Source organism: Anguilla rostrata, chromosome 4 (assembly GCF_018555375.3).
Source record: "Anguilla rostrata isolate EN2019 chromosome 4, ASM1855537v3, whole genome shotgun sequence".
In the NCBI taxonomy this organism is placed as follows: domain Eukaryota; kingdom Metazoa; phylum Chordata; class Actinopteri; order Anguilliformes; family Anguillidae; genus Anguilla; species Anguilla rostrata.
Window position 1 is genome coordinate 17456546 of NC_057936.1, and position 14616 is coordinate 17471161.

General features: G+C 37.5%; 1 protein-coding gene across 2 annotated transcripts; it reads right to left on the bottom strand.

Annotated features, from left to right (window-relative positions):
- Positions 1 to 218: 218 nt before the first annotated feature.
- Positions 219 to 10951, bottom strand: hhatlb (hedgehog acyltransferase like, b). Of its 2 annotated transcripts, XM_064331030.1 has the most exons (12): positions 10740 to 10951; positions 9278 to 9418; positions 7259 to 7326; positions 6784 to 6897; positions 5530 to 5724; positions 5125 to 5334; positions 4793 to 4964; positions 4430 to 4574; positions 3446 to 3481; positions 3015 to 3216; positions 2389 to 2530; positions 219 to 1646 (listed from the first exon to the last, which is right to left on the bottom strand). In XM_064331030.1, exons 2-12 carry the CDS (start codon positions 9381 to 9383, stop codon positions 1423 to 1425), a joined length of 1614 nt encoding a protein of 537 aa, XP_064187100.1. In that variant the 5' UTR covers positions 9384 to 9418; positions 10740 to 10951; the 3' UTR covers positions 219 to 1422. The 2 variants fall into 2 exon arrangements, with proteins under 2 accessions (XP_064187100.1, XP_064187102.1); XM_064331032.1 differs by lacking the exons at positions 7259 to 7326; positions 9278 to 9418; positions 10740 to 10951 and having other exon boundaries at positions 5530 to 5719; positions 6784 to 6882.
- Positions 10952 to 14616: the final 3665 nt, after the last annotated feature.

Sequence of the window (14616 nt, forward strand, 5' to 3'; positions counted from 1 at the left end):
TGGATGGAAATGGTTTTGGTTATAAAATGAAGTATCCCATATTTATTTACTGTATCTTATAAAAATCTTTAAAAACTAGAAGTACTTTGCTACTGTAGCCAATAAAATCTGTCTGTAGAAACAATGTATGAAATTGCATTTAAACTAAAGAATGGCACTGTCTGACTGGGCAGAATGAAAATTATAAATGACTTCTTGCTCTGCACATTATTTATACATAATGTTTCTTTCATCTTTCCACACCAAGATTAATTTACCTTTGTAACAGTTCTGTCCAGAAATGTTAAACATATTAAATAATGGTAGTTTATATTTTCTAATATTTATATGGAAAAAAAACCCCTATGCTGTAACATTATTTGGATGCAGTTTTGTATAGTAAATCATACAGATATAGCTCTTACTAGCATTGCGCATGGAAAAACATTCATCAGCTGTTCCCCATTCCAGAGTAAAGCTTTTCCAGTAGAACAGAATACTCTAAAAGTGGAGCTGAGTAATGTCACGTCAGCCATCTAGCTGAATATGAAGTACCGCTGTTTATGAAGATGAGCAGAATCTAAAAGTTGGTTTAATCATATTCATGATCCTATGACCTTTAAGAAGCTAATCTAAGCCACCTTGTCAGAGAGGCAGCACTCCATGCCCTTTCCCCTCTGACTGAGAGAGGCATTACAATAGATCAGTCAATCTCTCCACCAAGAACAGTTATGCCTGAGCCAAGCAGTGACTGTTTCTACCTTTTGCTTCACTCCTAAGATTAATCATCAGAAGCCAAGACTACTGTCTGACCATTTATGAACATGTACGTACAGGTAATGAATTTAAAAAAACATTACAATAGGGAATGGTTCTAGTGTTCCCATAATGATATGAAGTGTACTTTCCTGACATGGTCTGAATGCATTCTTTAAGAAATGTATTGAGGGCTGCTAGAGGTGGAGGGTGTCCAACTAAAGCACTCATTCTCAGACTGATGACACTAGCTGTGATCTGGAACTTAAAAATATGAACTAAAAGCTGTGGTGATGGAAGTGTCTAAGTGGCTCATAGTCTGGGGTGGAGATAGCCTGTTATACAGGACATATGGATGCAAGGCACAATGAGAGAAAGTCTACTTTAAAAATATGATACATTTCAACATAAATTCTGATTAAAAAGTATATATTATTTGATTTTAATGCAAATGATACACAATGTTACTTGTTGACATTCATTGAACAAAGTTTTTCATAAATTAGACCTAAGTTAGAGTATATTTTTGGGTTCTCAGGGGACCCCCCCATGGCTGTTCATATGGGTGTGACACACCCATGTCACCCCCGCTAATTCCGCTCCTGCTCATTGTCACTCAAGTAGTGATGGCACTGAGAACTATAAGGAGTTCTGTGACTCCTTCTATGAGGAGTTCTGTGGAACTTGTTACTCTGCTTTCTCCTTCCCTGGCTCCTCCATTGCCACAGGCTCTTTCAGGGTGGGGCCAGTATGAGTGACAGGGGCAGAGACTGCTGTGGGAGGAGGGGCAGGGGCAGGGGCTGGGATGGGGTCAGGATCAGCCAGCAAGGCCAGCCTCCTCTCACGTTCCTTGATCAGCTGCACGCCACAGTATGTGACAAACAGCACAGATAGTGTGGAAACAGGGAAGCCTGTAGGTGGCGACAAAGTCATATGTTCACATTACACAATGTGTGACCTATGAGTTTCACAATGCCCTATGGTTCAAAAAGGACCTGAAATAATTTTTTGAAAAATCAAAAACTAGCAATAAGACATCAAAAACCGAGCAAGAAATTAACTCTATTTCGTATGACTACTGCATAATTGTTGAATTACTGACTCTAATTACAAATCCAGAAAAAGAAAACAACAAATTGTTTCCATTTCTATAAATGAAATGACATATTACTTTCTGCCATTTGACCAAGAAGAAGTGATGCATTCTACAGGGATGGAGACAAAAAAGCCATGAAACTCAGGCATTGATACACCATTTAAAATATGCTCCATGTATGATACATAAATGGTGATATAAAACATTTAAATGAAAACTAGTTTAAAATGAAAATACAAAATTTATCACAGCTGATTTTCAGCTAATGAAAGAACTCAAAACTATAGATTGCTTTCACCACTGTTTATAGAATATAGTTGACATAAAACGTAATGTGTTTGTATGTGACTTGAATTATATTTCCGCTTGTTTCACATGGATGTTAATGAAGCCACACTAGATTTGGCATATATTAATATTTGAAGGGAATTAATTACTCTCAGATGAAGTGTGTGATCAATGATTCAGGCGAATTAATACATGAGCTATGAGTACAATACTGTATCATTTCATGTGAACAGTAGTCAATATCTGTGGAAGGTCATAGATCATCTTACCTTTGATGAGTAGTCTCCTGGCAACTAGCTTGGCAAAATCAAAGCTGTTGAGTGCCAGGATATTGTACAGGACAATCGTCCAGAAGTTAGCAGCATTGAAGATTGCCCTAATCCTCCGAGACATGGCTTCAGACATCACCATCTGTGGGCAGGAGGCCAGAATTGCAATAAAACTTTGATATCCATTACAATACCTCACAATCACATAGGAGGTGCTTGTATCCAGAGTAACTTAGAAAAGTTAGTCAGTATTCACATTTGTAATATTTACTTATACTGCATTGCTTCTATGTACCTATATCGGCATCAATGTTTTGTTGGCAGACATGGAGTCAATAAATTTTCAACTGAGTCAATTCAGAAAATAAATTGAACTTGTATTAATAAATTGGAATGTCCTCAATGAACATGGGTATTTTTCAATTTGTGAATTTCAGTTCATTTCTTAAATTGCCTGAATTTCTGGAATTGGAATTGATCCCCAAACACCATGATATAAGTAGTCCATGGAACAAATGATTTCCTTATGATGTAGTTAAAATACTTTAGATGGCTTATGTCTAAGGCAACCACACAATAAATTCATGTACTTTGGCAACACTTGTGGATGTCTTACACAGCCTCACCTCCATGGATGCAAATGGCTCCAGCGAAAAAAACTTGGCCAGCCACAGCTCAAAGTTCAAGCCAAAGCAATTGAAGAAAGACCAGATGAACACCACCTCACGCGGTCCCAACCACAAAGCGGTGATTCCAAATGTGCTGACGGTTGCCAAAAGCTCATTCCAGATGTTGTCATGGTTTCCACCCAGATAGTCATAAACGTACCTGCATACACATTTTGAGATACCTCCTTTGTATCAATTGTAAATAAGAAGTGTGCTGTAAATGTTGATGCTGATACATCAAATGCTATGTTTAGCTCTTCTCAGCATATACAGAAAAATCAGTACAGAAACTGCTTAAAATTCATTATGGTGAAAGTACAGTCAACACTCGCATTTATTTTCAGGATGTTGAAATACTATGTTATAAAAACGTGTTTCAAATTACTCACTTGCAGAGCCAGTCATTTATTCCTCTATCAAAATGTCTGCAGCAATAAAAAGAGACAATATTAGACACCCAGGATTTTTGTGTCGGCAAACATCTTTTATTACACCCAACGGCTGGTCTAATGGCTGTGTTGGTGAGACAAATAAGCACCATCATACACTCTAAAATAAATATTTCAAAGCAGAAATTATTTTGAAATGCGATACATCTTCAGACCGTGTCAGTGTCGACCATGGCTGAAGCCCTGTATTCTACGCAACATTAGCATAGTCCAGGGTTTCAGTCGGCCTGGATGATCATGCACCAACGACCTCTGCTGGTCGATCAGACACCCACAAGCCTGACTGTAAAGCTGTACTGTACATAAAGTGCCTGATTTACTAAGACCGTTTAGCCAAGCAAAATCAATAACATGCCGAATGATTGGTCATGGTATTTGTTTTGCACAAAATCATTGGTTGTGTTATCAGTTCTGCCCATGGTAAAAGGTTTTGCACGGGCTAAAGGTCATGGTAATTTAGGCCCAAAGTGCCCTCCTGAAGCCCGATGTGCAAACTCCGGAGTGATAAGATGCGGTTGCTGACATCACATGCTTCCAAGGGGAGTACATGCTTGTCAGCGCTTTTCTGAATTGTTTGTGAAGGTTGTGGCATTGAGCACTGATAAATATAATTTGTCTATCCAAATTGGGGAGAAAAAGTGGAAAAGCGTTACATTATAATTAAAAAAAAAAAGTAAAATATCATATGCATGCATTTCACACAGACTCAGTATTGAGTGAACATGACTTTGGATATGCATTGTAAGAAAATGTTTTGCATGAAGAGATGCAATCTGAGATAACTGATAAGACAGAGATCATATACAAATAACACAATGAATATGGAAATCCAAATACTTTACAATGACTGTGTTGCCCTTTATTCTTTATAAAATGAAAACGAATGTTACTATGCTGAACACGAAAAGATGTTTGCATACTCACGTTTCAGCAAAAACATACAGCAAGGTGATGCATTTCGGAGGCTTAGGGGGATCAAGGTGATCCAGTCTGGACACTGTATTTATGACCCCAAACATTACAGCTGCTTTGATCCAGTCATACACCAAATTGGAGTAGGCCAAACCAGCTATGAAATAAAAAAGACAGTGAAATAATTTAGATACTACAACTTCAACTTGCTAGATGGACTTTAACTAAATTTAAAGGTGCATTACAACTAAAAAGTGAAACTGAAAACGGATCATTCTGATGTAACATAGTTACAATAACATAATAGTTATGATTAATGCACTTGATGCACTGGTTTAATGCACTTCAAATTTGACTGAGAGATCATTCACTGACCAAGTGCCCAATCTGAGAGGTGCTTCAACAGCTTGATGTCATTGGGTATGGTGAGGATGTACAGGAAGTGGAAAAGGATGTCCACTATGATAATGGCCACAAGGTGCAACACGGCTTGGGTGGTGATGTTCCACATCTCCCTCTCCTTACGAGTCAAATCAGGACTGTTGACCTGCAAGGGGGCCAGCAGTACAGTGTAAGGTTGTAAGGTACTGTGTACATATAAAAATACATATGGACCATGGAATAAAATAATGCTCAAACAATGTGATATAGGTTTTAAAAAAAATAATTAGTCATGGTGTTACTATGACATAGCTTGAATGATTCACCTGAGTGTGAAATTTATCAAAAGTCATGACAGGTCCAAAGTAGAAGAAGGGGAGATAGAAGTTATACTTAAGGAGCTCCAGAAAGCTATAATTGCTCTCCTTCTTTTCACAGTTCTCCAGAGCAAAGCTCATGCAGCGCATGATGGAGAATCCACAGCCTCCGTAAAACAGCACCTGCTGCAGCTCAAAGGTTCCTTTCATGAAACCACCCTAGAAAAAATATAAATACACCATCAAATGAGCTGCAGCGCTTAACTTGAAACATATTGCTCTATCAACCGATGAAGCATACAGATGTTTATTCATGGTCGAATATGTAAAACTTTACATTGCTGTTGGAAAGGAATGACCACACCATCAGTTCAGACTGAACATATCACCGGCCATATCTGCTCCAATGCTCACCTGCCAAGAGATAAAGGGCTCCACCTTAATGGTGGCCAGGCTGGTAAAGCCGGCTACAAAGCAGAGCCACCTGAGCTTGACCAATGAGATGCTGTAGAGCAGGATGCAGTGGGACAGGATGAGGGCCACATAGGTCCAGCCCATGCTACTGAAGATGGCCATCATCCCATATGCCATGTACATTATGGACCTGTGCTGTGGGAAAAGAGCCAGATTATTACTACTACAAATGTGCCAAGAGGATACCACACACCAGTAATTTAGATAGGCCTTTACTGTAGCCTTCATTCATAAAGCCAGTTCACCGTGATGCTAATTATCTGAGAATGCTGTGCACCGCTATAATTAAATCAAATTCTGCTATTTATTAATGCATGTAACTCTTTCATCACTCATTTATTTCTATATTCACACATTCTATGATTCTAACGGCTTCTTTCATATTTTGTGTGTTATTCTGCATAAGTGTCATTCATTTGTGGAGCACAGCTGAATGATACTTGGTCTGACTGTGGTGCTCTAAAGAATTGATTATATTGCTTATGTAAATGACCTGATTTCAATCTAGTCTGATTTCCTAAGTAGAGTTGGACATTGCTATAAAATAACAACATTGGACTTCATTCAGAATCATGGCCAATGAGGATAAGTGGTCATGCTGTTGACAGAAAAGTATGGATGAAATTTAATTATAAAACAGGTTGTTTCAGTTGGGGTGAGTGGGAACAGTGAATAAAAGGAAAGTAAGGCAAGTAACTACACAAAAACAAGAAGATAGCACTTCATATTCAGCACTGAAGAATGGAATCCTGACCCAGTGATGAGCGATTGTATTGTACAGTGTTGAGACATCAGTGGAGTCTTGTCTTTAAATATCATTGAAACCCAAGGTTGACACTTGAAAAGAAATATACAAAATGGTTTCCAATGATTGTTATCTTTGCCACCTGAAATTCAATCAAAGCCAATACTGAATATGATACCAGTTAAGGTGTATTCAGTCAGTAATTTGGCAGGTCAAATATGGCAGCTATTTATATTAGTTACGTAGAAACAGATCATTCAAATGCTTTTGCCGTGTACACCAGACCAGACTCAGTGCAAACTTATTCTACAGCATTATTTATAGCTGTGGCAGAATGTGAATCTGTTAACTGAAACTATGTACCCTCACAGTCCACGGTGGAGACACATTAGCCCAGATATTCTGATGAATAATAATAACCCCTCACACTGGAGGAGCACTAAGCGCACCTGAGGAGCCAACATGGAGCAGATCTTAGCGAAGATCACATGACCCGACAGGGCGAACAATATATGGTTGCGGAACGTGCTGAACCACATGACCCATTCAAAATCAGCAATGTCCTGCAAACAAGCAAAAACACAAAACAGCAGCAAATGAGGTTAAAATGAGGTCACCAAGGATTAATCATTTCTGAGGGGTTTCACTACAACTGGAATTCTGTAGACTCACACATAAAACATACTTATGAAAAAAAAACATCAGTGATTCGATATAAGGAATATAAATGAACTTGTTATAACCAATCAGAAACCCTGATTTCCTAGTTGCCAACCTGAATCTGAGGGTATTAGACCTCAAGGTACAAGAATATTAATGGTCACAGCTCCTTTTCACATTTATATTGTAATTCCGCAAAGACATTATGAAATATACATGGCACAATTATGTCCCCTGTTCAATGTTGGTCAATTTCCTACTCACCATCTTCCTCCCGAAGTAGTGCCATCCTGACTTCACAGTGGCCTTGAAAGCCTTCCTGTTCACATTCACTAAAAAGAGAAGAGGGTATCATTTAAACAGCACAACCAAATCTCCCCATTATATTGCTGTCAGTGTTTCTCCACAATTACTTTAACACAACTGAAGCTTAGAAATTCAAAAATTGGACAATTCAAAACTTCAGAACCCAAGAGTTATGTAAAAGAAATCCATCACCATATGTTAATTTGAGCAGCGTGACTGTTATCTTAGGCAATATATAAAGCCAACAATTTGGATGTAATTTTCCTGCACTCTCACCAAGAGGAAAGGGATGCTGCAGAAAACACCATGTAGATTTTAAACACCAAATTTGGGTGAAAAGTCAAGTACAAGAGAGATGTTGTCATGAAAAAAATGTCATTTCAAAAACTCTTTCTCATTAGCTTGGAAAGTTATGACCTGCTTTTTTTATGCTAAAATAACAGCAGGATTAAGTATTTATTCATTACAACACATCTAAGGAACAGCAGACAGTTCAGCAAAGCCATATGATAAAGAAGAGAGCTCATGATATTGGAGCAACTAGCGTCCTTCATATAGTAAAACAAAGTGTGAAAAAGATGATTTATTAATGTTTAGCACATCCAAACAAAATCCTCCCCAGGGATCAGCACTGACTGCCCTTGAAACTATTGTAGATCAGTTGCTTTTATTATGGATGACACCCTGATCACAGGCATACAATATGTGTTTCTATCCCCCTCACCCCTCCCCAGGTTTATTAATACAGAAACCTGATATCCATTGCATGCTTCACATGTCTGCAGGCATCTCATCTCCAAGCCTCACAGCCAATGCCCTCCTGCCCTTTTCCCTGCACAATGTTAAGTACTCTGGGACAGGCTAACACAATGGTTTAAAACAGCTGCTGAGTAGTACACTGCAGTGTGTTATGTCTATTTCCACCCACAGGGCAAGACTGAAAAAGACGGCAATTGTAAGTTTTAATAAATATAACATTCATGATGTCACATGTATGATGTCATGATGAATTTTGCTACTGTCACATTTTATGTGAGTTTCCCACAGAAGACTACACGGTAAAATGTCCAATGTTAATTCAACTCTTAACAGAGAACATTTGATCCCACCCTGGAATGTAGGACCAAATGTTATCTGACAAGAGTTGAATTAACACTGTTGCAGTTGAATTGATGCTGGACATTTTACGGTGTAGAAGTTAAAAGTTTTTCCTGTTGAATTGTAAAATTAGTTGTCAGTTTAAAATGTCATTTCCTTTTGCAACCCACTTCTGTTCAGCACATTATGTGTACATCCTGTTCTAGGTGTAGCATTCGTACAGGTAAAGGTTACTCATGCTGTACCAGGGGAATGAATTTTGGTTGAAGAGGGTCAAGTGGACATAATTATGTCACAACTCATTCCAGAGTCCACAGAGATCCCAAATGATTGCTTCTGTTAACCAGCAATTTGCCTTGATGCCATAATTGAAGTACTTCATGATTATGAGTGTTGTAAAATTGATTATTCAATAGTAACTGACTTAGCACGAAGACTTAACTTATTTTGACAGAAAGAGGAATTAACCTTCTGCGCTGCTATCATTTCCCAGGGAGCCATTATTCTCTAAGCAAACACGCATCAATTTTTTTTTGACAGAAGAAATTCATCTCGACACACATTGTGCAGAGGATTATACACATTTTCATATTGTCTTTGTAATGAGAAGGTTCTGAAACAATTTACTGAAACCTTAAGTTATTAAAACATTAAAACTGGATTTTGGATCAAAAACTACAATGTTAAAAAATGCAGATCCACAGGAAGTGGACTCAAGTCCTTCAGGCCTGCAGTGATAGCTTTTTTTTATTCAAGACCGGAAGTCTTTCAGAAACTATACAATTCTGTTGAGTTGTACATGCAGGCCGAAACATGTTTTTAAAAACTGGTTCACCAAGTCAGCCATCATTATAAACACAATGCTTAATTTGTACTCACCACTGGAGACTTCAAGCACCCAGCTACCAGCCCAGATCATAGCCATGTACAAAACAGCCATGTAGATGTATAGCTCATATTTGGGAAGGGCAGCTTTGACTCCCATTGTGGCCCACAAGCAAAGAGTGGCACAGGAGGTACCTGAAGAGTGAGGTGCACAAGATGACCACTTAGGAAATCAAGACACTACATTACACCAAACTCTAGCATTGAAAACACAATCATTTTGTTAGATAAATACATAATATCAAGAAATTAAGAACTTTATTTTGATTTTTTTCACCATTACTTTTTTTCTGTATGCTTTGCTCCCTTATAATTTAGTGAATGACAACAGCATTGTCTCTATAGTGCAAGCTAAAACCATTAAAAACCAAATAACATTCAGCAATAAATAATAGGTTGTGCTACTAGTGTTGCACTTCAATCAGCAGTGAATGAGGTCAGCTTTATACGACTTCCCATGCTTGCTGTGACAACCTCTGTGACAGTGTGATAAAATACTGACCTGTACTGCGTGAAGTACTGAAAAAAAACTGTAAAAGCAGACCATGGTTTACCTTTTAACTCACATTTGCAATTTGTAAGAAAGATTTGATTGAATTTCCTACAGGGAGTTCATACTGTACTAGTGATATTCCAGTTTGTCCATGTACACTAGCTTGCTCATGCCTGTCTATATTGCATGTTGTATCATCAGTGATGCATCTTGTATAATAATGAACTGAATGCCACTCTGAGTTACTTCTGGAAACACATGCTCACACAAAGTGTGTCATCCCTCCTTACATATTCGTAAATTTCTTCTGTAGGCAATTTTCAGCAAAATATATTGATCAGATAGCCTAATAAAAGTAGGCTAACTGTAGTGCATTTAAAATCATTTCAATGCCAGCTCATTTTCAGACCAGAAAAGTATCAAGAACATTTGAACACTGATCGCCGGGTAAAGAAAGGTCAATAGAATGGATATTCTCTCAAACAGGTCTCTGACTGAATCATCTGCACCATATCGGAATCCTATTTTAAAGTTCCCAGTTGTTCAGCGTAGCCGCCACCTGTTGCGCGACTACACTCTTGGACACATCAGTTTTTTTCTTCACAGTAGTAAAGATTACCAACAGTTTTATTTATTTATTTAAAAAACACAATGGAGACTGGCAGCTGTTTATTTAAAGCTGCAATGACCAGCGGGCTTGCATATGTTAAGCAGCTCATTAGCCATTTTGCGAACCAAGTCTTCTTCCTGCACTTTCCGTTGATGGTTGTACAATAAGCATTGTTATGGAAATAGTGTTACATTATTACACACACACACTCACACACACACACACACACACACACACACACACACACACGTACAGGCACACACACACACTGTTTCTGCTGTGCTCGCGCTACAAGTTATACTTTAGCCTATTAATTTACTGTAAATAGGCATTGGAACTTTTTAGTTACTGACCTTGAATTCAGTAAAGCAGCAGTAAGCTAAGTCTGAGGACAGGCGTGGAGGTTGAACTTTCAGTCCTCCTACTTTTAAAATGAAAATGAAAGAAGGTATAGTAATAAAAAATAAAATAATACAATAAATAAGTAACAACTGAGTAATATGCCTGTCCCCTGTTGCTGGAGTGCTGATGAGTTAGACTACGCGCTGGACCCCACCGGTCACCGTTACGGATGTTCGTAACAGTGAAGCTGTTGTGGCAGCCGAATATATTTATATTATTTGACATGGACGACGGGGTTGGTTCTCAGCCTGTCTGTCAAAAGATAGCAAAAACAAAAACCGTGCACAGTAAGTACATAGTTCCTAACACGACTGTGAAGCAGTGGCATTTATGGCACAATTGCACTGCTGGGGTGTTATTCGTTCTGCAGTGCTGTTAAATACTGATGGCAACATAACATTTTATGAATTAACAATACATTTATTATGCTGGATTAGGATGTCATGTGATTTTTAACAAACAGCTTTGCATTCATTCTTTTTTTACCAAACAGCAAAAATCACAAATATATTCGTAATCTTGCTATTGGCATTTGTCTTCTAGAACACTGTGAGAATTTGTTGTCTCTGATCAAATCACTTCAACGGCTACAGCGCACTACACTACACATACAATACTTTACATATAGTAAGTGACTTAAGAATTTTAATGTTTCAAGGGATTTCAACTATTACAATATTTTTCTGTGGAATGTAATGTGTACATGAAAAGCCTACTGTGATACATACAGAGTTTTATTCTTATGAAGGCACAACAGAATGTAATGTTAAGTCTGTTCTCAGCAACAGGGAAACCTCTAGATTGACAGAAACTTTGACAGGGAATTTGCTGAGTGCAGAGACTTTTGAGAAAGACCATTGGAGGTTATAGGATCTGCATTGTTTGGTGTAGTTCACTTGAAGGATTTGATTGGCTTACTTCTTAACAGATACTTTCACTGTGACAGCTGCAAGCGACACCATAGATAAAAAGGGCATTCTGATTCCTTTGCTGAAGTGTGATACTTGGTAAGAAATGTTCAAACATACATTGTATCATGTTAAAGTTTGCCAACTGAGGAAGCTGGTTTTATTGAGAAGCTGAATTGTGTTCAATCATTATGGAAATTAGTGTATGTCCTGTGGCTTTTTACGTGATTGTTGAACCATTTGAAGAATGACCATTTTATGCACATACATTCCCTATAAACACAGTAATAAAACCATATGATGCTGAAGCACTCTCTCAGCAAATTTTCATTCACATAGGAGACTAAACTGGGAGTAATTTTAGTCTGAGGCCAAATCCTTATCTAACATACACAGTTGGTCACGAGCATTGCATGATAATTTTCTTGCAACTTAAAGTGTTTCATTAATTTCTGTATCAGCATATACAAAGTGCCCGCTCACATATGCTACACTTAGGCTCTGTGTGGTTGGAGCTGAAAAACAACAAAAACAACAGTACATTAATAAAATCATGAAAAAACTATTTTTAAAAAGCTTTGTGGTGCAGACTGGCAGATCAATGTGATCAAGTGACTCATTAAAGGGCCTGCTGCTCTTTTAGAAACAGCTCCAATGATGTCGCTTAAAGAAGCGACGGAGCAGCCTGTATTAAAAATAAAAGGGAGAAAAAAACCTATTTAACAAAAATTATCATGTCACCACTCTTTCTGCTGTTAGTTTCTATAAATGTGTACAGATCATTGCCTGTAACATGCTGCATACAGTAACTGGCAATCATTTGAAGATGACCTCAAAGTGAAAGGGATGAACACGTAGTTTGGGAAGATATTAGTGTTGGTAGGAGGATTTTCCCCCAAAAAAGTTTAACAGAAGCCCTACTTTTTGGATGGCTATGAATATTTATTTAGAAATAATGAATCTTCAATTTTTCATTCATATAATCAATTATTATAAATATTTCAAACCAGTGTGCTCAAATCATATGTGTGTACCTGTACCTTGAATTTACATAATTTATTGTATTAACCCAACTCCTCACCAACAACATGCATCTGTGATAGGGTACAAACCCAAGCTCCAGTACCTCAACTTATTGCCTTCAGGTTATTAAGGCTCCTGTATAGCTTGACTGGTCTGAATAGGATCCGTTTCTTCCTTCTTTTTCCCAGTGCATTATTTACATATGTCATTTTGATGACATTCGTCCATTGAAGGAATGGCAAAACAATGATGCATAATAGTTATTATTCAAGCCTGTGTATCTAAGTATATTCATTCAGAAATGTGTGATTACTTACTGCTCAGTACGCTGTACCGATTCTGATTCTTTCTTATCCTGAGGTTTGAACGGAGAAAATAGATTTGAAATAAAACACATGAAGTAGAAGCAGGGGAGACTGCATACTCTGAATAGGTCCTGACCTGCTTTAAGTTTTTATAGTAACTCTTTATCTTGTTCCCTTATCCTTAGCAAGGGCACTAAGATATTGGTATATTGGCGGTCTATTTATGCTCCACTAGGCTGACAAATACCACAGATAATGGTCCATATTTGGTCTTAAGTATAAGTTCTTTTAATATGGTAAGTATTGAGGACTTAACTAAACATTTCTGATCTCTAAACTATGCTTTCACATTTATTTTGCACAGACTAATACTGTTGATGAAGAACTTACGAACTTACAAGTGCCATTTTCTCTTCACGTTTTTCAGGTTTGTCTTGGCAAAGTTAAACAGCTGCATCACAAATTATCTGTCAACATTAAAATGTGCAACAAAAAATGTTCACCATTTTTTGTTCCGTTGGGTGGTTTAGAAGGTGGGTGAGTTCGAAACAGTGCCCTCGTGTGGCCATACATTTCAATCCCAACTGTGCATTCATAAATATTTTAATTGCAATCATTTATAAATACTTCTGCTTTTTAAAATTTGAATTATTTCTTAAATAACATTGGTGGAAACACATGGGCCTATGTATATACAATCACCAGAATGGAGTGCCTGAGATTTTATATATACATACACAAAAACTTAGTGTTCGTAATCCTGTCTTTGTGATGTCAGGATTCAGCATGCTGGAGATTATGGTTTATCTTTGTACCTTATGGAACCTGTGTTTTGTAGTTGTCCAATGACCATGATATGCACTTTTGTACGTCGCTTTGGATAAAAGCATCTGCTAAATAAATGTAATCTTCCAACAGACTGATGTGACCTGACCTGACCCTTGTTTAAATACATGAACAAGGAGCCCTAAAGTAAAATGCAAACTCACACGTTTGATCTCCCTTTTATCATCAGGTATGGGACATACTATTTGCTACGGATAGAATGTGGTAAGTGCATGGAGATATCAGGGTGTACTTACATGCCAAGGGATCAGCTGTTAACCATTGCATTATTGACCAGACATTTCCATTTATGTATCATTAAGTAAATTTACACAGACACTAACACTCAATCTTAACATGAATAGTTAAGTGTTCTGAAAAATAACAAATGATGTAAATCTTGCTTACTCTATTAACAAAATCCTAAATATGCAATTAACCTTGTTGTGAGTACTGGTATAAGACATTAGATATTTCTCTATTAAATGGAATATTGAGCCATATAAATGCCTTGCTCAAAATGTATGCCCTACATAGAAATATAAATCCTGGGTCCTAATTTTAAAAACCCAGTTATAAAAAGAACACAACACAATGTAAAGTAAGCATCTCTTCCAAACAACTGAGCTGGCAGAAATTTCATAAATGTCCTCAAGGTTTATTTGGGATACTGTGTGTGAATACCAAGTCTACAGGAATGTCAACATCCATTGTATTTCACGGTATATATAAACCGCTTCTTCTGAACATGATTATAACTATTATAT